At 39.8% G+C, this 22732-nt stretch overlaps 1 protein-coding gene across 1 annotated transcript in view; it reads left to right on the forward strand.

Moving 5' to 3' along the window:
• The window catches only part of ADAMTS12 (ADAM metallopeptidase with thrombospondin type 1 motif 12), a 329970-nt gene that overhangs the window by 183255 nt on the left and 123983 nt on the right, over window positions 1-22732 (forward strand). The window contains exons 4-6 of the mRNA XM_079144478.1: window positions 1839-2035; window positions 2799-2882; window positions 21095-21219. Of these exons, the coding sequence (XP_079000604.1) occupies window positions 1839-2035; window positions 2799-2882; window positions 21095-21219 (406 nt within the window). The remainder of the gene's footprint in view (window positions 1-1838; window positions 2036-2798; window positions 2883-21094; window positions 21220-22732) is intronic.

A 22732-nucleotide genomic window follows, 5' to 3' on the forward strand; every position in this document is an offset into this window, starting at 1 on the left:
CCTCTGTGAGGGGACCAGCGTCCAGGGGAAGGACATCATCTGGTGATGGCCAAGTGAGAAGAGGGGCCCAAGGTACCAGCTTTGTGGAGATGCATGTTTGCCAGTGGCCCCAGTACCTGACTCAGTGGAGCTGAGCATGGAGCATCCCTGCAGTTTGGAGGAGAACTTCCTTCACTTGGCAGGGAGAGAGGAAACTGATAGAAGGAGGTCACACCAAATTCATGTTGATAGTATTCCTGTTCCCCCCCTCAGCACCCTTCTCCAAAGCCCCTTTCAGAAAGTAGGAGTGGCTTACATCAAAGTACAACTTCCTTATTTTTATGCAAAACTCATATAATAATACAGTTTGGAAGTATTTAGACCTGTGATGATATTTCTTTTCTCTTGTCAATATAACTTAATGTGTTCCAACTTCACATACAGTGTCACTGAGGAGCTAAGAAGGGGCACATAGCAAATAGCATAACTAGTTCCACAACTCAAAGAGCCCTGGGAGAGGGGGAAGGATATGGTTTTGGCTGTGCCACTGGACTGTCCCAGGCAGGGCCTCAGGAGGGGGCCCTGTTCTATACTTCAAAGAGCAGACTAGAACTGATGAGTGTGAGTTACAGAGAGGCAGGCTTCAACTCAGGACAGGAGAGAACTATTCAGCAGAACAGGATGCCCTGTGGATTGGTGAGCACCCCCACTCTCACTGGGCATATTCAGGTCAAGGCCGGGTGGCCATCATCAAAAATTAGGAAGGGAAAGTGAGGTTTTCCAATCAGTTCCCATGTTCTGCCCCTGCTAGAGCTACAGGGTGAGCATTAGGGAGAGGCAGGATTTGTGCGTGACTGTCTAAGAGGAATCTTCAAAGACGGAGTTGCTGTCCTCCATCAGCCCAGGTGTCTCACTTCCCCAGTCAGTTCATTTTCCTCAACTCACTAAGCCATTCTGAGCCCACTGAAATTTAGCTCTTCACTTGACCACCATTTGGATCTTGATTCTCCATTGGCCTTTTTCAAATTAGGACGTGCTCCCTAGTCATGGTATTCTGGAATTTTGAGAATGACTCCATGTGGTTTCATTGCAATTTTCTTCATGATTCTGTAACATCTGGGTTTTGCCTGCCCAGCAATAATCCTCCCATATCACATCTTTTTCATACTGTAACTAATTAGTCATCTTGATAATTTTATTATTCTTCCTTGAATCTGTTTCTTAGAACTCTTTTTTTTATCTTCTTGAAGCAGGATGCCCTGGTCCTCTGAGCTTTGTAGCTCACTCATTCCCCAGTTGTATTCATGTTTAGTCTGTGGGAGAGTGTAGTATATGCCAAAAATGCATTAATGTGGGACAGAGAAAATCCTGGATCTTCTACAAGTAGATGGGCTGAGTGATTTTGGTGCTGTGTGACTTTGTTTAACCAACCAATTTGTGCATTAATTTCCATGTTTACAAAATGGAGAGAGAAGTATGACCGCTAAATATTCATGAGGATAAACACTTTAGTATTTAACAGCCTGATATACTGCTTTACATACAGTAGGCGCTGAATAAAAGATGAAGGAGAAGAAACTGAAAGCTCCCATTCTTGTTTATAATATCTTCTTAATTGTGAAAGACATATTTAATGAAATATGTCAATTCTTTTAAAGGAATAATTTTTGAACCTCCTTTGAAGATTCAAGTTTGAGTTATTTTGTTCATATTCATTTAAATCAATCTCTTCTATTTGAGTCGTGTAAGAACATTGTACTCACACATCATAAACTCGAAGTCTCATATCTTCACAAACATAAGTGGATATATGTGAGATGAACATAGAATTAGCCCATTATGTTCTGTTTAACATTCAGACAGTCTCGGCACCTCTGAGAAGCGAGAGCTACAGCGAGAGAAGTGGGAGAGGAACAACTTGCCAAGAAGAAGTCTCTCTCGGCGCTCCATCAGTAAGGAGAGATGGGTGGAGACCCTGGTGGTGGCTGATACAAAGATGATCGAGTACCATGGGAGTGAGAACGTGGAGTCCTACATTCTCACCATCATGAACATGGTATACCTGACTGCGTGTGGGGGTGGGGGTGGGGGTGGCTGGTGAAGAGACGCCATTAGAAATGCCCTCCTGCTCATCAAAAATAGCGAGAGGTCCTCTTAACATATAATGGATGTATGTATATGTGCTTTGCTGTCTAAGTGATTAAACATGGAAATTCAGGATAAATTAGTCTTTCTCTTAAAAGTGTATATCCTGGGGAAAAATTGTAATTTATCACTTGTATATTTCTATTAGGTACCTAACAAGCATTTTAATCCTTTTAGTATGATTTTATCTTACCCATCACTTATATAATTATACAAAGAAGTACACTTAACAAAGAACTAGAATGTGGTTTCCTCAAGTTAGTTAGAACTAGAATTGAAATTAAAATTATATTGCAATTCCTGATTTTAAGCTTCCTTTTTGCCTTATTTATGTGTTTTGCCTTCCCAGAGAGGGTATTTGTCCTATTGAGAAGGGGAAAGGTATTTGCTTGAGTAACTAATAGTGAAAGTGAGGAAGACCCTGGGCAAGGTCAAAGAAAGAAAGACATTGCTGTCTCAAGCACATGGTCAGTCAATTGTCCAGAAAGGTTATCTTTAAATATCCCAGTGTGGGTGGAGCTATGGTATATCTTACTTTTCCTTGCCCTATATCAAGAATCTGTGACCAACAAGATGATGTGCACTCAAGTGCATCACAGTGCTGTTTCCCCCCTCAGCATAGATACATGTTACCTATCCCTGTGGAGCTAATGGTTTTCCATTTCTGATTCCAGGTCACTGGGTTATTCCATAATCCAAGCATTGGAAATGCAGTTCACATTGTTGTAGTTCGGCTCATTCTCCTTGAAGAAGAAGAGGTAAGGAATACTTTCCCCTTTACTCTTTTCTGTATCTGAACACTTTCTATCTCCTTTTCCCAGAAGAGTTCTTGATAAATAGGAGAGGTTTTCAGATAGGTGTTTGGAAGCCCTTCGAAGAACAACAATATTTTTTTGTGTGTTATTTTCTTGGGAGTTCAGCAATATTGAGGGCAAGATGGATAACATTTCCAAAGTATACATTGTTGAAATCACTTAACTGCTACTACATTTAGTTATGCACAAACCAGGCCTATAGCACTTATTAAGACTGTATATGGGGGGATAAACTATATAGGTGATTGGTTTCAATAAAAGTTAGGAGAGACATGAAAATGTTGAGCCTTTTATATCACTAATTTATCTGTGGCTCATTAACACAATTTTCTCAGATTTGGACCTCTTTTCTGTGCTTCTACCTTTTGGGGATTTCATCTACTCTCAGAAACTTACTTATCCACCTGCTGAGACTCCCAATTGATACTGGAAGTCCAGACCTCTTCCTTGAGATCCCTGCTCATATCTCAATGTTTACTTGACATCTGAACCCAGAAGTGTCTTAGTCCATTCAATCTTGGAAACTTAGTAAGTCCAAAATGGAATTTTTGATTATTTATTGGCCAAATCATCTCAATTCTTCTTCCCTCCATTTCTCAAACCACCTTCTTATCCATCTCTGTGGATCCTATTCATCTTTGTGTATGGACCAATTGCATAAACCTAGAATTCATTCTTGATTTCTCTTCTTCATGTCTTCCAAATCCAGCAGCAAGGCTCTTAATGGTCCTGCCTCTGAGGTACCTCTCAAAGCCACCCACTTGGTCATCATCTCTCCAGTCCTCCCTTTGGTTTCAGCCTGATAATATCAAGATATGGGCTACTACAGTCAACTCCAAAATGGTTTTCCTATTTCCAGCCCTGCCTCCATAATCCATTCTGCACAGCTATAGTTGGTCATTTTAAATACAACTGCCCAAAACCCTTTAACAACTCTCTATTTCTTTTAGCACAAACTCAAGTTCTTTCACTGCAGAGACTTTCAGGATTTTACCTCCAAGCACCTTTGTAGTCTTTCCTTGTGTTACTTCCTTCCTTGTTTCCTGCCCTCATACTCTCTGGACTTTGGATAGGTTCTAAACACACAAGGTGCTTTGCAGCTTCATGGCCAATTCACTGGTAGTTCTGTGTACCTGAAACAACCCATCTTGGTTCTGCTCATGGATGGCACCTTCTCGTCCCTCAGACCTCTGTTAAAAATGTGACCTCTTCAGAGAGGTCTCAGTCACTTAATCTCAAATCTGGTCCCTCTTACTGTTGTCTGTCACAGAATGATAGCACTCTTCCAATTCATTAATATTCTGTGTACCTTTTGTCTCTTGCCTTAATTATCTCATCCACCATTGGAATATTAATGACATCAGTGCAAAAACCGTGCTTATTTTGTTACATCTGCAGCACCTAACTCAGTGCCTGGAGCATGAATGAATGAAGTGAAATTTAATGAATTAACAAAACAGTCAGCCTGAAAAAATCTTCTTACTATCTATACAGCTTAATTAGTAACTGACATATGGGAAGTACAACACCATTCAGATCTATTTCAGCAAGAGACCTGTGGTCACAATACCAAGGCAGGGTTTACTACTTTCTTAACAAGAGAGTCTCCACGATCAGTTAGAAGCTAGTTTAAAAATGATCTCTGAGTAAAAATCGAGGAGTGGGATAACTGGGTCAAAAGGTGGGTCCATTCCAAGTATTCTGAGGATTCTCCACACTGCTTTCCAGAGTGGCTGCAACAATTTGCAACTCCACCAGCAATGTGAAAGTGTGCCTTTTTCCCCACATCCACGCCAACATCTATTATTGTTTGTGTTCTTGATAATAGCCATTCTAATTGAAGTAAGATGAAATCTTAGAGTTGTTTTAATTTGCATTTCTCTAATTACTAGAAATGTTGAACACTTTTTCATATATTTGTTAATTGCCTGTATGTCTTCTTCTGTAAAGTGTCTGTCCTGTTCCTTGGCCCATTTATTGATTGGGTTCTTTGTATTTTTGGTGTAAAGTTTTATAAGTTCTTTATAAATTTTGGAAATTAATGCTCTATCTGAAGTGCGTGTGGAAAAGATTTTCTCCCACTCTCTAGGCTCTCTTTTCACATTATTGATTGTTTTCTTTGCTGAGAAAAAGCTTTATAGTTTGAAATAATCCCATTTATTGATTCTTGCTTTCATTTCTCATGCTTTAGGGTTTGTTAAGGAAGTCTGGTCCTAAGCCAACATGATGAAGATTTGGGCCTACCTTGTCTTCTGTTTGGTGCAGGATCTCTTACCCAAAGGACTTAAAATTAGCATACTATAGTAATGCAGCAACATCAATGTTTATAGCAGCTTAATTCACAATAGCTATATTGTGGAACCAACCTAGATGCCCTTCAACAGATGAATGGATAAGGATACTGTGGTTATACATAAATAATCGAATATTATTCGGCCATAAAGAAGAATAAAATTATAGCATTTGCAGGTAAATGGATGGAATTGGAGAATATCATGCTAAGTAAAATAAGCCAATCCCAAAAAACCAAAGGCTGAATGTTTTCCCTGATAAGTGGATGATGATTTATAATGGGGGTGGGGGGTGGGGAGTGAGAGAAGAATGGAGGAATTTAGATTATGTAGAAGGAAATAAGAGGGAGGGTTATGAAAAACAGTGGGAAAAAAAAGATCTCTGCAACCTGGATCCATTTTCCTTTTCTGTCTCACCAACCCTATCTCCTCTCTTCATTCGAGACATAGTTTTGGTTTCTTGGAATACCTATGGGTATATTATTTCTCTTCCTGTGATCCTTTCATTAAGAAGCTCTATCTCAGCTGGGAGAGGTGGTACATGCCTATAATCTCAGTGGCTCAGAAGGCTGAGGCAGGAGGATTTCAAGTTCAAGGTCACCCTCAGTAATTTATCAAAGTTCTAAGCAACATAGCAAGACCTAGTTTATAAATAACACAAAACTAAAAATAAAAAGGGCTGAAATTTTAGTTTAGTTATGAGGTATCCCTTGTTGGAGATGATGCAAGAAAGCTTGAAATGACTGGGTTTTTAGAGCCTTAACCCAATCAGTGAATTGATTTCCTGATAGGGATTAACTGAGTGGTAATTGCAGGCAGGAGGGTGTGGTTGGAGGAGGTGGGTCCATGGAGGCATTCCTTTGGGATATTTATTTTGTCACTGAGCAAAACTCTCTCTCTCTGTGCTTCCTGATCATGTCCTGAGCCACTTTCCTCCACCACACTCTTTTGCCATCATGTTCTGCCTCAGATCAAGCTCTAATAAATGAAGCCAGCCTTCTATGGACTGAGACCTCTGAATCTGTGGGCCCCTAAATAAACTTTTCTTCCTCTAATATTGTTCTTGTTCTTGTGCGGGGGGTCGGGGGGGGGGGGCTGTTGGTGGTGCTCTGTGTTCTTCATGCTGGCTCCATGCTCCAGGGTCAGCACCAGGTTGATGTGGGCTTGAGCTCCCTCCAGAGTCTCACCGAGTTGCCCACACTGGCCTCAAACTTATGATCCTCAGCCTCCTGAGTCAGTGGGATTACAGGTGCTTTTACTTGGTAATTCCTGAGATAAACAGATTCAAAGGATGAGTGAACTGGAACAGTTGAGGCAAGAAGTAGAACAACTATGACATCAGATTCAGGTTGAACCCAGGCCTTGACACATGCTAGGCAGTACTCTAACACTGAGCTCAACCCCCAGCCTCTTTAAATTTTATTTTGAGACAACATCTTGCTAACTTGTCCAGGCTGTCCTCAAAGTTACAATCCTCCTGCCTCAGCCTCCCAAGTAACTGGAATTATAGATGTGCACTACCACGTCTGCCACATTTACCCCCCCTTTTTTTTGTTGTTTTTTTGCACAAAGATGTTAACATCAGATCTTCTATTTTTTGTTGTAGTGAGCAGCACTGAATTCTTTTATATTCAGTTTTATGATAGATAATAGTGTTCATAAGAATAAATTCTTCCTGGGAGTAGATTATTTGAATTTTGAAACTTTGCCTATAAATTTACTGCCATTAGTAGAACTCTTATATTCCCACATGATGTTTTAAGTTTTGGTACTGATTTTTACTACAGTTTAATGGTTTTAATTTTTGGCCCTTAAATCATATTATTAATACTAATGTAAATGCTATGAGGGTAAAAAAATGGTTATTTGTCTACTGCTGTCAAAATGGCAACTAGAAGGTACCTGACATGCCACATTTATCTGACTTTTTACAAGATTACTGAATCAAGAAAGATGGCCTGAATAATGATAGGTCATTTTCATAAAACTTGAAATCATAGGACCTTTTTCAGAATTTAGACGTACACTGCGCTATTTTGGGACATGGCTCAGGTCATCACCCATTTCCAGAAATGCTTTTCATTGTAGAAAAGTGCACTAAATTATTCCTTGCCAAATGAGGTCGCTAAACCCACAATTTGGCTCAGAATGACAGGATCAAATCATATTTTTGTGCAACTAGTTGTGAAACACCCTTACATAGAAATGGTCTACTTATAAATTGAAAGGGCAGGCATAATAATCAGATCTTCCATCTGGTCTTCCTGCAAAGCATTTGTTGTGTTGTATTCAGTAAATATTTTGCGTCTTCTCTTTGCCTAGGGGTATACCTAGCACTGTAGGCAGAAAGTAATAATAAAAAAATAAAAAGGATACTACCCTAACCTTTGGTGGGGGGGTGGATTGTCTTAAATTTAGCATGTATATCAATTCTCTAAGTTTGTTATTAACTGATAAACTTGATTTAAAATGTCTTGCTGGGGCTGGGGGATAGCTCACTCTTTGAGTACATGCTTAGCATGTGCAAGGTCCTGGATTCAATCCTCAGCACTTAAATAAAGAAAATGCTTTGATTTTTAAAATAAATAAATAAACAAATAATTCTTAAAATGTTCCTGTCTATCTTTTGGTCATAGCAGTGAAAAAACTGACTGAAGGGGGATATGGTTAAGTGGTTAAGCACTTCTAGGTTCAATCTAAGTTTCAAAAAAAGAAAAAGAAAGGAAAAGGAAGAAAGGAAGGAAGGAAGGAAGGAAGGAAGGAAGGAAGGAAGGAAGGAAGGAAGAAAGGAAGGAAGGAAGGAAGGAAGGGAGGAAAGAAGGAAGAAAGGAAGGAAGGAAGGAAGGGAGGGAGGGAGGGAGGGAAAGAAAGAAAGAAAGAAAGAAAGAAAGAAAGAAAGAGAAAGAAAGAAAGAAAGAAAAAAAAAAAAAAAAAAGAAAGAAAAAAAGAAAGAAAGAAAGAAAGAAAGAAAGAAAGAAAGAAAGAAAGAAAGAAAGAAAGAGAAAGAAAGAAAGGAAGGAAGGAAGGAAGAAAATCGACTAAAAAAACTAGGTATCCTTTAAATGTGTAAACTACCTATCTGAATTTCTGGGACAGGAACTGGTTATTACTTATCAATATTAGGTTCTAGATATGGTAAGGTAATGACTTATAGAAAACTGGTAAGTTTCCTAAACGATTTTTGTCTAGTAGAGATAAAAATGATTTGTGTTGGACAAAGACGATAGCCCTAGGCCTGTGACCTGTGGAACATTCATTAATTTTTCATCTAATTTAGCAATCTCATTCCAGCATTAGGGTTTTCAAATTCAAAAAAAGAAAGTTCTTGTGGGTATGAAAAAGAAAAATCTTCACTCTCTGCAGTTCCAGAAGTACCATTGGCATTACTTCCAAATGTGGGTCTGGAGGACCACATCTCTTCATTCTCAGAAAACAATGGCACCTTTATGTCCTCTTAATTCTGGCTTCTTGCTGACAATGAAGTTGTTCAGGAGGATTGATCACTGCTTCCTCGAGTCAATCACAATCACATTGTTTTTCTTTTTCCTAGCCCGATTTTGCAAGAGCAAAGAGACCCAAATGATTTGCTGTAGACAGCGTGACTTTCTACCTCCACCTTGCCAGACAGTATCCTCATTCAAGCTTTTTATAAAATAGACTCTCTAAGTGGTACAAGGTCCACAGGGTGACAGCAGGACTGACATTTACAATTCTTATTTTCCTGATTCCCAGAGATGATTCAAGGTCTTCTTCACATCATTGATTAATGAGCAGCCCAAACAACTGCAATATGCAATGATTTCGCTCCTTAACTAACATCGGGATGACAGATAGACACAGGCAGGAAGTACAGAGTGAGGCACTGACTGTCACTACTTTGAGCAGAGACCTGCGTGCTCCTTCAGACTCTGCCATCCTTCAGTATGCAGCCCTGCGTAGGTCACATCATTGCTCTGTGTTCCATCAGCCAAATGTCAAATGCTCTGCTAGTCACCGATTATGGATATAAGCCCCGTTTCCTGACTCTGAGGAGCTTAAAGCCTACTGCCAAAAGCACAAAATAGAAAATTTTAAGTCGAGACTGTCATGAGTTTAAAGAATTTGTACCTGGGATAGGGAAGGATGGGAAGGATGCTTGGGTGTCTAAGCTGTGTTTTAGAGATAAGAAGAATTAGAAGTGAGGAAGGACACGCCGAGAGAGGGGCCTACGAGCACTGGCTTTGGTGTTCAGCATTTTTCGAATGACAGGCAGTGAAGACATCACTCATATTCGACCAGTGGACAGGAGAATGGGAAATCATGTTGTGACAGAAAGGAAACAATGAGGCGACGCTGGAGGGAGGAGAGAGGATGGTCAAGCAGCACCTTCCCACGTCGGCTCACGCCAGTCCTGCTCCTCTGCTCTCTGTCTCTGTCTGTGACATCGCCATCCTTCCAGCTGGGGAAGCCAACTCTGGAAGGCATCCGTGACACTGGCTTCTCTCTGCCATACCCACCCCATCAGTGGGTATTGCAACTCTGTCTGACCGTCTCCCCATCTCTTCGGTTCAAGCTGCGTGTCCCTTTCATGGACTGTGGCTGCAGGTACACACTTTATGGTCTAGTGAAAACCAGTAGTATTCTTTTCAATTCCTTTTTTTCTTGCTGGAGCCCGGATGAACTCAGTATAGCGATGTGCCCGTCACCACCCTGCAGGCATCACTTCTCCAGCCTCCACCCCTGGGTAAAGCTCCTGGTGGTTTTCTGGCTCCCTCCTCATTCCCCGGGTGTCCCCTTTGCTCTTGGGATACCGCAACTGCCTGCTACTCATCGTCTTCTTTTGCCATTGATCTCATTGTCTGGACTACTTTCCTTCTTATCTTCCCTTGATTATTGCTGTAACCCCTCAGATTTCAACTCAAGCGTCACTTCACCATGGCAACCCTCCCTGCCTCCACGCCCAGTGAGTTTCTGTTGTTCACTCTCATATCACAGTGCTTTCCTCCCCCATCACCACTCACTGTTCTGATTGTGCACCTATTTGATTGGTGGAATTCCCTCCAATAGTCTGTACAACCTACGGGAAGAGGGTAGGTCTGGCATTGTCACCATTTAGCCCTACTAATGCATAACAGGCCCCTAATAAATATTTTTTCAATGACTAAATAAGAGAATGAATGAATGAGTGAATGGAGGCCAGGAGTCTGGGTGAACATGAGAGTCAACTGTGACCAAGTCATGACAGACCTTGTGGTCATATAAAGGGATTGGATATAACCCTGTGGGAGACTCTGGATGATTCCCATATTGACCAATGAAATGCAGAGAAAGGCATTAGAGGAGACACTCGGAGGCTCTGTGGAGAGCTATGTGAGGTGGGGAAACTGAGGCAGGGGCACTGGGGTAGGTCTCACTCATCAGTGACTTTCCTTCTCTCTTGCCCTTTATATTCTAGTTTCATACAACAGCAAACACTGCTTTGGACTTTATTTTTCAGTGAGGGGTTCAAGAGTCTTCACCTAAGAATGCAACTTCAGTCCATCATTCACTATCCCATTAAAACCACAGTGGATTTTCACCACATTTTGAGACCAAATGGAGTGGTTGGCTGTGAAACTCATTTGGAGCATCCTGGAGGCTTTCTCAAAGATGAGGTGGTCATATTTCAGAGCAGTGGAAACTCAGGTTCACAAAGTATGATGTGGAAAAACAAGTCAAACATACTAAGACACCAGGGCCAAGAAAGCAAACCAACTTCAGCCAAGAGCCAGCTTGCTCGCTCCTATCCTGCTCCATCAAACCCTGAGTTAAGCTCTTATTTTCGTTTTATGACACTAATGCTATATTTTTGATCCTTAATCTCCTCAAGATCTTGGACACAAACAGCTTCTAGCTCTTTCCACCTTAGACCTATTCAGATTCAATGGTCTCTCTGCTGGGGGCTAGGGAAGGAGTTAGGCTCATCCACCCAGCTCCTGTGAGCAGAGTGACTTTGTGGAGAGAACAAGATGAGTTATTCCCACTACTTTCTGGCTGTCTAACCTATGGCAGGTCACTTGGAATTAGTAATAGCTACTCTATACAGGGTTGATGTGAGAATCAAATGTATTACTGCATGTAATACTTACAAGCATGGCTTATAAAGCCAGTGATAAATGTCACTTGTTAGTATCAGTCTTATTATTCTTGTCATCATTACTGTCATTCTCATTTAGTTCCAACAATAACCCTATACATTTATTACTTTCATGCTCATTTTACAAGTCCTAGGATGAAAACACGCCTAAAGGACAAGGCTAGGATCAGAAAGAGCTGGAGATTTCTTTTAAGAACAAGAAAACAAAGATGGGTGAAGTTGAATGAAGACCGGCGGATCTCAGGTGGCTCTGCCACCAGGGTGGGGTGGGCCTGAGAGTGTCAGGTGACTGCAGGAGAGGCACAGGCACCGTGGGCTGGAAGGCTCGGCTGCCTTCATGGAGAATTTCCTCTCATTCCACTGAGAGATTTAGTGTTAGGTTCACTCTGGAGTTAAAAGCCTATTGATTTTAGAAATTCAGATGGATGGTTTTGTCTTCACCTGCATCTTCTACCTGATATGTGGGTCTTTAATAATCCATGTAGTTGTTGTTCTTTCAGGATAATTGTCAAAAATACTGGCAAAGAGTTTTTAGATTCATTCCTTTTTTTTTAATCAAAGATTTTCCCTCTGATAGTAGATGCATTATTCCTTAGGCACATGGAAAGTTTCCAGATTTTACTTTTTACTGCTTATCTCTTCTTTGTCCACTCTTTCAGTCACCTATGTCCGGCTAGCAGAGCACTGTCAGACTGTGTACCAAATCAAAAACTGCTAACAGGAATTCCAGAGAAATCAATGATTTTTTGACCAATGAAATGCAGAGAAAGGCATTAGAGGAGACACTCGGAGGCTCTGTGGAGAGCTATGTGAGGTGGGGAAACTGAGGCAGGGGCACTGGGGTAGGTCTCACTCATCAGTGACTTTCCACCTCTCTTGTCCTTTACAGAGAAAGCTTACAAAAAGAGAAATATTTGTAACAAAAGCCATGTTCTTGCAAAATCATTTCCTTCTCCCAATTAAGGCTGTTTCTGTAAATTGAGACCTAATTCTTCCAGTCAGCTCCCGATCCCATAAGGTCTCATTCTTATATGCATAGGAAAGGAGAAGTGGGAAGCAAACTGAACTAGCTAGAGGAGATGAGGTGAGAATAAAAAAAAAAAAAAAAGATGAACAAAAGCTAAATCTATTTTTGTTTGCAGAGGAAATAAGGAAAAATATAGTGTGAATGGGGTTTGTTTTAATAAGCTCCAATAATGTCCGGGTTGCTTTACGAAAATGTTTAGCACAAGTCTCTCATATTTATTGCGAGCCAGCGTAATCTCTTTGAAATCCTTTTCATCTTGTGTGTGCTCAGGGCTGCGTGGTCTTAATGCATAAGTAATTACCCTTCCCAAGACCCCTGTGATCAAGTGCACTCAAGAAACAAAATAAGCAAGTACTGCTTGGACTTGTAAGACTTGCAAATAAGAGGCAGGACTTGGGGGAGAGAAATGTGTTTAGAGAAAGCCTATGGGAAGAACTGTGACATTTAATAGAAAATGAGGAAAGTACCCTGAAGACCTTGTCACCTAGCTTGTGTGAAATGCCACACAGTGCAGATGAAAGTTCTATGTAGGGTAAAGTACCCAGCTGAAAATTACCAGCAACACAGTCTCTTACTTGCTTTGTCTTTAATAGGAGCAGACAAAAGCAAGGAAGAGAAAGTACTCAAGATTTTGGAGGTAGCTATCAGATTCTAACATGTATATTTTTCTCTTCAGTGACTATCCACCAGGTTTTTCTAGAATTGCTCTTGTCAGAGAGTTGAGATGAATGAAGAATTCCCTCTGTTGCCAGTTCTTTACTTTTCAGCACCTTTCTCTTTTCCTAACCTTCCCCAACAACTCCACTGCTGGAAAATCTCCACAATGATGGATACCTAGCCCATACAGTTAGATGATCCAGCCTCAAAGTGGTGTCATTACTGCTTGATTGCCTGTCCTCCATTCTCCTCCTCATCCCCGTAAAGAACTAGGAAGTGTGTGAGATGCTGTACTTTTTGCAATATAACATGTTAGTCTGCCACACTTTCATGGATCTGATGTTGGGAGAAGACATGAGACTCTTAAATTAGAAACAAAAGACATTTTTACTCAGGGCTCATCATACTACATAAGCTTCATATTTCCAACTGACTCTTGTTCCCAGAGGGGTGATATAAGCAGCCTAGGTGGATGATGTGCACACTGTCAGTTTTACTACAGCTACCCCTGTTCCTTAAAGGTGATCATACGTAAACTCATCTCACTTTTGCCACAGAGGATGCCATTACCTTATTATTATGGACTGAAAAGAAAATTTACTCTTTTCTCTGCAGAGAGACTATCTTCCAAGGTTGTTTGCTGTACAACATCCTTGAAAAAAACAAAAGCTATGAGTGATCTTGCTCAGATGATGTGCAGAAACATGAGAGACCCATGGAAAAAATGTGTCCCAACAGTTGCTTTTACAGGCACTGGAATTATTACAGATTTTCTGCTGTATTCTCAAACGTCTGACCCTTTCCCCTTTCATTCCTGTAGTCAGTAGGAGATCTTGCCTGTTACTTACCACAAAACCTCTCACCAACCTCATCTTCACTTTTTTCCTAGCTAAACCCACATATTTTCCACCTTTTCTTCACTTTTTGATGAGTAATGTGCACCCTCAATTTTGTTAATAAGCTTGCTGTGTATAAAGGTATGTGCAATGCCTGAGATAGGAGAGGATTCAATTCTACTCCCTTTCTTGGAGGCATTTGAAGGAATAGGTACACCATTTACAAACAGAAAGTGCTATGAACCAGGTGTGCACAGATGTATTGGCAGGAACCTCGTCCAAATTGGGCAGAATGGGTGAAAGACTTTCCGGAAATGTCCTATTTGAGTGTGTTAAAAGGATAAATGGAGGGATGAAAGGAACACAAAAGCATTTTAGGAAGAAAGAATATTTTAAAGAAAGATAAATGGGAAGACAGCACAGTGAGTAGGAGTATGCGTATTGGAGTGCTAACGCAAGCAATCTAACGTGGCTGGGGTGCAAACAGTGAGGTTGCAAATGAAGGAAGCTGGGCTTCAAAGGTTCTTGAGCCATGGGTCCTGGTAAGGGGAGACTTCTGCTTTGGAAAAAATGAACATCAGCCTGCAAGTGACAAGGATAGATTTGAAGAGGTCAAGGAATGAAGAAGGAAGACAATGGGAGATGCTGTGGTTAACATGCCTAGAATAAAGTTCAGGATAAGGGTAGTAGGCAGCAAAGGTGGAGAGGAGTTCAAATTAGCAGTGAATGAAGAGAGACTGGGTTGCAGAATCTGCAGAGAGAAGAGTCCAATAAGAAGACACTGGCATTTCTCAGTTGGGCAACCAGGTACATGGTGGTTCTTATAATTGGGACAGGATTTACAGGAAGAGCATGTGTTCTAGGGATGCCAAGTTGGTCATGAAGGTGGTCATCAAAAGATTCAGGTACATCTGAACTCAGGAGAGATATGGAATGGTTTATAAATTTTGAAGTAAAAAATTATTTTCAAAAACATGACTGCGATTGAGAGTGAACTAAGCTGTGAATGGGAGGGTAGAAGAACCCCTGGAAGACCTGAGAGGAAGAGGTTGACGGTTTGTAATCTTGAGATCGAGGTCTCTGTCTCTGTTTGCCTCCTCACTTGGGGGAAATGGGTGAGGAGATTGTCATAATCATCTACTACCAATTGCCAAGTCTTTCAAGTTATGCAAAGTAAATAGTTGAAAGAAGACTTCAGTGGCTTGGAAACTACTAACCCTGGACTCCGGACTGCAAATGGATTGATTCTAAACCCTGCTCTGCCAATACCTGCTTTGTGACTTGGTTCAGATACTGTGCCAAATGGTCTGGATTTCCTCACTGTTTAAATACAGAATCGGATATGTGATTCCTAAAGTGCATCAGGGAGATGGGCTTTTCATCATGATGGGAAAATTGAGTGCTGAGTTTATGCTGCAACATCTGGAAAATGACTCTGCATCTCCATTATGGATACATGTTGCTGATACTGAACTTGGCTCTGGATGAGGGAAATTGGGTGTTTGTAAATATCCACTTGACTTAAACAGACACTCATGGATAGTATGACAGTTCTTTCAAAATGCTGATTCAAGCCAATATGTAAAAGAACAATATTAGAAAATCTCAGATCTGTGTTTACCCCGCCAAGGGGATTTTGTGAGCCAAGCTAAAACTGAGCTCCATCTACTTCTGCCTATGTAGCCATCATGACTCTAGTAAGCCTTTTTTTTTTAAATACTGGACCCTCAGCCCAAGTTAGGGCTGCTTCTCCCATTTTTTAAAAAATATTTTTTTAGATGTCAATGAACATTTATTTATTTATTTGTTCTGAGATTCAAACCCAGTGCCTCACACATGCTGAGCAAGCCCTCTGTCAACTGAGCTACAACCCCAGCCTTCTGATAAGCCTTTCTATTCATGGTTACTTAAGTAGAGAAGTTAATAAACTTTAAAGTAGGTATGGGGCTATGTGTGTAGGTGTATGGTTTTGTAATCATATGTTCAATTGTGGTCATTGCAGCAAATAAAAGAAAACATTTTGGTAGAAAACAGGAGGAAAATTGGAAGAAGAAAGATTATTCATTTTTGTGAAGAAGAGTTTTAGACACAGCCATAATACTTCAGGAAGGGCTGTAAAGTATTGTGATTCTCTAAACACAGACATGTTCAATTTTGTTTATTGAAAAACTTATATCCATCACCAATTGAGTACTTTCAGACCATTTGTATTTTCTATTATCTGTATTTCTCTTATTTAAAATGAATACAAACCTGTTTTTTGGTTTATGTCTCTTTATTAAAATGTATGTTTTGTTCCTGTTTTTAGTCTTAATATCTTTTATTTTGAGCTGTTCCCATTCTGTCTGTAGTTCCTCCTTTCAAACAAAGAAACAGAACTTGGGTTGCTGTTGAACAAAGATGTTCCCTTGAACTTCATTGTGTAATCAAAGAGAAAGTTACAAGTCTGAAAAATGGGAACTGACTTCCAGAGCAAGGGAGAGGAACAAATCCAATAGCTACCTTATTAGACTACCTTATTAGAATCCTTCAGGGAAGATTTAACTGTGATGTAAATTGGTATCACCAAGGAAAAGAGAGTAAAGTAAATGCCAGGCCCTCATTTCAAAACCATGACAGACAGCTCAATAATCTCAGATCACAAGTACCATTTAATTCTTGGTTCCTGGAGTGAGAGTTTGTCCTGATGGCCTTGCTTTCTAGCTCCCTGCGAACAATAAAATAGATACTAGAATGGAAAGCCATGGCAGACAGGTGCAATAGCACAGTGACATTAAATTGAGAAGTCTTTCAAAGAATTTCTAGAATCTTACTGATTTCTCTAGCATTTCCTTTGAGCTTCCCTTCCTTGACTCTGGTAGTCTAATCTGTTGAGTGTGACTTTAGCTGTCGCCAAGTGCCACTCTAGTTCATATGACAACCATCAGGAGGATATGGCTGACAGCTGATGAGATCTTTAACTGTCTAGCTTCCTTTAGAATATAATATCTTGGGTTTGATGAGCATTATAGTTCATAATCAGGTACAGGTGTTTATAACCATACTAGGCATTCTTGAGCATCTAAAGAAAGTTTGGTAAGTTTTCAGATTATTTATCATCATCAGGTCTTCAAGACCCACCCATCCACCTCAGCAAAGTAGGGAGTTGTACAGGATATAGAGTCCTTGGAGTGTTAATAAAATAATGAAGGACCCATAAAAGACCTAAAGATGTAAAACAACATTATAGAACCAACCATTTATGTAACCAGTTGCATCCATGCAGAAATATTCTTGTTAGTGATGTGGGAATATATTCGTCAAATATCTAAGGAAATGATATTTTCCTTAGATATCAAGTGAGTCTTGGTAGATTACCAAGTGAGTCTTGCTAAGAGAAATATTAAGATCTAGGCACTGTTTGTGGCTTTGCCACTTGCAGACTATACCAATTCCAGCCACCACAGTAAACATTCTTATCATTTGTAGATGGGAGTTAATCTTTTCTCTCTGAACTACTTACAAAAACAAGTGAGATGAAGTATGTGGAAGTAATTTATAAGACCTATGTGATAAGCACATGGCATATAGATTTATTATTATGTATACCATCACCAGGACTTAGATATATTAGGAAATTAGATAATCTGCAGTTACCACTAGAGTCTTCTCTCATGTTTAGTTTGATTCTTCTTAAATGATGTCCATAAATTTTACTTCTGTTTTATCCCCTTTCTTTCTCTCTGTATTTTTAAATTTAGTTTTTAAGTTGATAAACATTGTCTGTATTTATTGTATACAGCATGATGTTTTGAAATAAGTCTACATTGTGAAATGACTAAGTCAGGCTAATGAACATACGTATTACCTTACATACAATTTGTGTGTGTGTGTGTGCGTGTGTGTGTGTGTGTGTGTGTGTGTGTGTGTATGCTAAGAACACTTAAAATCTGTGCTCTTGGTGACTTTGAAGTCTACAGAACATTGCTGTTAACTAGTCACCATGTCATACAGTAGATCTCTTGAACTTACTCCTCCTGTCTAAACTGAAATTTTGAATCCTTTGACCAACATCTTCCCACATCCCTATCCCTGACCTGTGCTCTCTGCTTCTGAGTTCCACCTAAGTGAGATCAGATGCTATTTGTCTTTCTGTGCCTGGATCATTTCATCCCACATGAAGTCTTCCAGGTTCATCCCTGTTGTTGGAAGTGACAGAACTTCCTTCTTTTGCAAGATTGTCTGATGTTTCGTTGTGCATATATCCCACGTTTCCTTTCTCCTTTACTCCATTAGGAGATGCTTATGTTGATCCCATGTCTGGATATTATGAGCAATGCTGCAGTAAACCTGGGGCTGCAGGTGTCTTTTCAGCATGTCTATTTCATTTTCCTTAGATACCTGCCCAGTAGTAGGATGGCTGGATCATAGGGTAGTTCTATTTTTAATTTCTTGAGAAATTTCCATGCTGTTCTTTATAATGTCTGTCCTAAATTACACTCCCACCCACAGTGTGCAAGCATTGCTTCTCCATGTGCTTGTCAATGCTTGTTATCTTCATTTTTAAAGTTTAAAAATGTGTTCTTTTTTGCTATACATGACAGTAGAATATATTTTGACATATTACACATACATGGAGTACAGTTTCCCATTCTTGTGATTGAACATGATGTGGAGTTTCCCAGGTGGTATATTCACATATGAACATGGGAAAGTTACATCTCTTCATTTTGCTGTCTTTCCTGTTCCCATCTGTCATTGGTTTGATAATAGCCTTTCTAACAGCTGAGATGGTATTCCTTTGAAATTTAATTTATGTTTTTCCTAATAGTGATTTTGAGCACTTTTTCAGATACCTATTGACCATTTGTATGTTTTTCTTTTAAGAAATGTGTATGTATGGTTTTTCCCCATTTTTAGTTGGATTATTATTTCTTGCCATCCAGCACTACGTATGGAAAAGGCCATTTTCCCTTCAATGCACTGCTTTTTTACCTTTGTCAAAAATCCGTTAGGCATGCTAGTGTGGGTCACTTTGGGGATTATCTGTCTGTTCCTTTCACCTGTGTGTCTACCCCTGCACCTGTGTCACACCATCTTGGTTATTATAACTATTAAGTAAACCTTCATTTCAGGTTGAGTGATTCATCCCATTTATTTTTGTTTGTTCAGAATTGTTTTAGCTGATCTGAAGCTTGGGTTCTGCATGTAAATTTTAGAATGAGCCTATGTATGTCTTCAAAAGACTTTACCAAGATTTTGATAGGAATTGCATAAAGATATAGATTATGGGAAAATAGACATCTTACTGCATTGAATCTTTTAATCCATGAACATGGCATATTATTTAGGCCTTTATTTTCTTCACTGGCATTATGTAATTTTCAGGATACAGATTCTGTACCTGTTTTGTTAGTTTTATACTTAAGTATTTCATTGCTTTGAAACCATTGTAAATGGTAATGTTATTTTTCAAATTAATGAGTGTTCTCTCAGAGATCCACCGCCCTCCCCACCCAAAAAAAAAAAAGAAAGAAAGAAAGAAATGTGGGGTTGAAAACAGATTTTAAAGATGTCTGATCATAGCTGATGTCTGATGCTCTGTCTTCCTGTCTGAGGGGGTTGACAACTGAGGCACCATCCCAGTGAAGCCAGTGACCAACTACAACCACAAGTTTCATCTAGGAACATTTGTTCTCATATTTTTAATTGAGAATCCTAGCTGAATGTCCTTGAGCTAGTTCCTGACATCTCTGAAGTCCTCCTCTTATAAAATAAAATAATAATGCTTTTTTAATTTACAAATAATGGTTAGTAGATAGGATTTACTTTAATGAGATAACATATGAAAATGATATATAGTAAATGATCAAGAAATGTTTATTTCCTTTCCCCTTTTCTCCTTTACTTTCTCCATTTTCTTTCCTTTTTCCACTCCACTTCCTTCCTCTTCCTTGCCATTCAGATTCATGCTGCCTCACCAATCCTTTATGGTGGGCGGGCATGACCTGTTCCCATCTAGGGAAGGTCATGGCTCTCCTACAGCCTGGCTGGTTGATTCAGAGGCTGGCTCCTCCATGTTCCTAGTCCCCTGGAATAACTCCTCCTCCTCTTCCTCCTCCTCCGCCTCCATACCTCATTCTGCTAGATGATGTGGCTGATGACAAGGATAATTAATGAAGTCTGTTTCTTCCATTTAAATTCTTTATGTGAAGCAGTTTGATGAGTTTTCATGCATGATGAACCACTTTCTGTATTTTCATGAAGGGTAACTGAAGCCCCTTAGGCTTTGTTTGATTTAAATGCAGTTCTCAGAAAAATATAGAATAGTAGAGAAACAAGCAGATGCAGATATTCTCCCAAAGTTCTTGGGCTGAGCCCATAGTAATAGTCCCAGCTGAGAGTGGGCCAGTGAGGATCTTCATCTTCCTCCCTGAACTAACAACAGCTTGCATAGAAGCCTGGAAGAAGTGCAGCAAGGGAAAGTAATTTCTCCTTTAGATGACTCTCAACTATAGTCCTTCTACAGCCGATTATGCCTTTTTTCTTCTCCCTGATTTGAGACATGCTCATCCATTTAATTTGGAACAATCTTCTTCCCGTCCCCAATGGGAACTGTGAGCCAAATGGATGACTCAGGGACTGTGCTGGACCTCAGAATCACTTGAAAGTGCAGACTGAGGGTATCTACCACAGCATCCTAATTGCTGTCAGATGACCAATTATCCTGCTGGGTTAGAGCCAAGAGAGATTATATTACATCTGTCCTCCACCCACAGATGTCAAACCAAGTTGGAAACCATAGACAAGAAAATCCAGTGCAGCCCCAGCCTTGAAGGATACCTCATGAGTTGAGGAAGCTTTTTGTTGAAAATATATTCATTTTCCATTAGAACTTTAAGTGCCTCTTTAATTGTATTGGTTTAGGATTCAGAGAGCCACTACAAATAGAACTTTAACAGTTGTTGGCCTTTGATAATATATTTTTAATTTCTGTTCAAGGGCTGCTTGTCCTGGTGGTAATTTCTGTCCCAGAGTTCTCCCATTCGGGTTTTTTATTAAATGAAGTCATGAGAACAATAGTGTTTAGAGCAGAGTTAGTCCAGAGAAGTAAGTTGGCCTCTGTCAAATTCTTCCCAAATGTCTATGCACACAGCCTGAGCTCATCTCTCTTAAATGCTTCTGGGGATGCAATGAGTCCTGACCACAGTGAGCTCACCTATGCCAGTCTCTTCCTCTTCTTTCTCCAGCAAGGACTGAAAATAGTTCACCATGCAGAGAAGACATTGTCCAGCTTCTGCAAGTGGCAGAAGAGCATCAATCCCAAGAGTGACCTCAACCCTGTCCATCATGATGTGGCTGTCCTTCTCACCAGGTATGCCAGAGACTATGAGGAACCTGAGGGCAGCAAGTTGGGGAGAGCTAGTAGCAGAAAGACTTGACAGCCACTCACATTTGTGAAATTCTCTCTGTTCTTTGCTGCTTTTGGTCATCAGTGGAAGACGCCACTGTGGCCTAGGCAGCTCCTGATACCCATCACACTTAGCTAATAACAGAGCTCTCCTTGCTGACAAACTGCAGCACAATGAAGATATCATCTTTAAAACTGCCTGCTTTATTTAGCTCTATAATCAATCAAGAAGCTTGTTTCCAGAGCCTCATTAAAGACTCCTGTAACTCCCATTCATATGACCCAGATACACCACTGCTCGGTATTTATCCAAAAAAGTAAAATCAACATACTGCAGTAATACATGCATACCCAGGTTTATAGCAATGCAATTCACAATAACCAAGTTATGGAACCAGCCTAGATGTCCATCAACAGATAAATGGATAAATAGAATGTGATGTAAATATGCAGTGGAATCTTATTCAGTTATAAAGAAGAATGAAATTATGTCATTTTCAAGAAAATGAATCAAACTAGGGAACATCATGTTAAGTGAAATAAGCCAATCTCAGAAAGTCAAGGGTTGTATGTTTTCTCTCACATGTGGAAGGTAGAAAGAAAAAAAGGAGGAAAAAGTGATCTCCTGAAAATAGAAGGGAGACCAGTAGGGTTTCAGGGGAAGGAGGTAGGAAGGGAAAGGGAGGTTCTGGGGAATGAAATGATCAAATTATGTTATGTGCATGTATAAACATGTCACGATGAATCCCACTATTACATATAATTGCAATGCAATCAATAAAAAAAATTTAAAGACTTCTGTAACTCTAAACCAGTGGGATTTCCAATTCTTTATTTTTAAAAAATTCTGATCCTACAATACATATAATCAGAAAAATGAGAGATTACACTCCATTTATGTAAGATCTATCAAAATGGATAACAGCATTCTACAGTCATGTACAACAAAGTAGAACAAATAAAGAAAAGAAAAAAAAAATCCCCAATTAATAAAATGCAACTCTCTCTACAGAAATCTATTTTCTTTTTTAAAGCATAAAGCAAACACAAACTAACTGATGCTGAGAATACAGGGAGCAGATCTTCCACTGAATAGGCAGAATGGTTTGGTTACACCTTTCTCTCTTTTACCCCTATAATGATATAGTTCTATTCTGATCACAGATAGACCTTATGGTGCTAATAAAAACCATCAAACCTTCCAGGACTCATAATCATGAAAAGCTAGTGAATTTTCCTGGTCAACCCAGGTCCTTTGAAGTCTATGTTTGCTTACTTATGCTTCAAACATTCATTGAGCACCTACTATATGCCAGACACTATTTTAATCTAGACAAAAGAAGAGTTTACATTCTAAAGGGGCTAAATTAGTTCTCTGGGCACCCTATGCAGGTTTGGAGACATCCATAAATTCAAAAATATATAGCAGAGGAAGCCTCTTGGCCCTGCTCTTCAGAGAACCAGAGCCCCTGTGCTT

Source organism: Sciurus vulgaris (genome assembly GCF_902686455.1).
Source record: "Sciurus vulgaris genome assembly, chromosome: 6".
Classification (NCBI taxonomy): domain Eukaryota; kingdom Metazoa; phylum Chordata; class Mammalia; order Rodentia; family Sciuridae; genus Sciurus; species Sciurus vulgaris.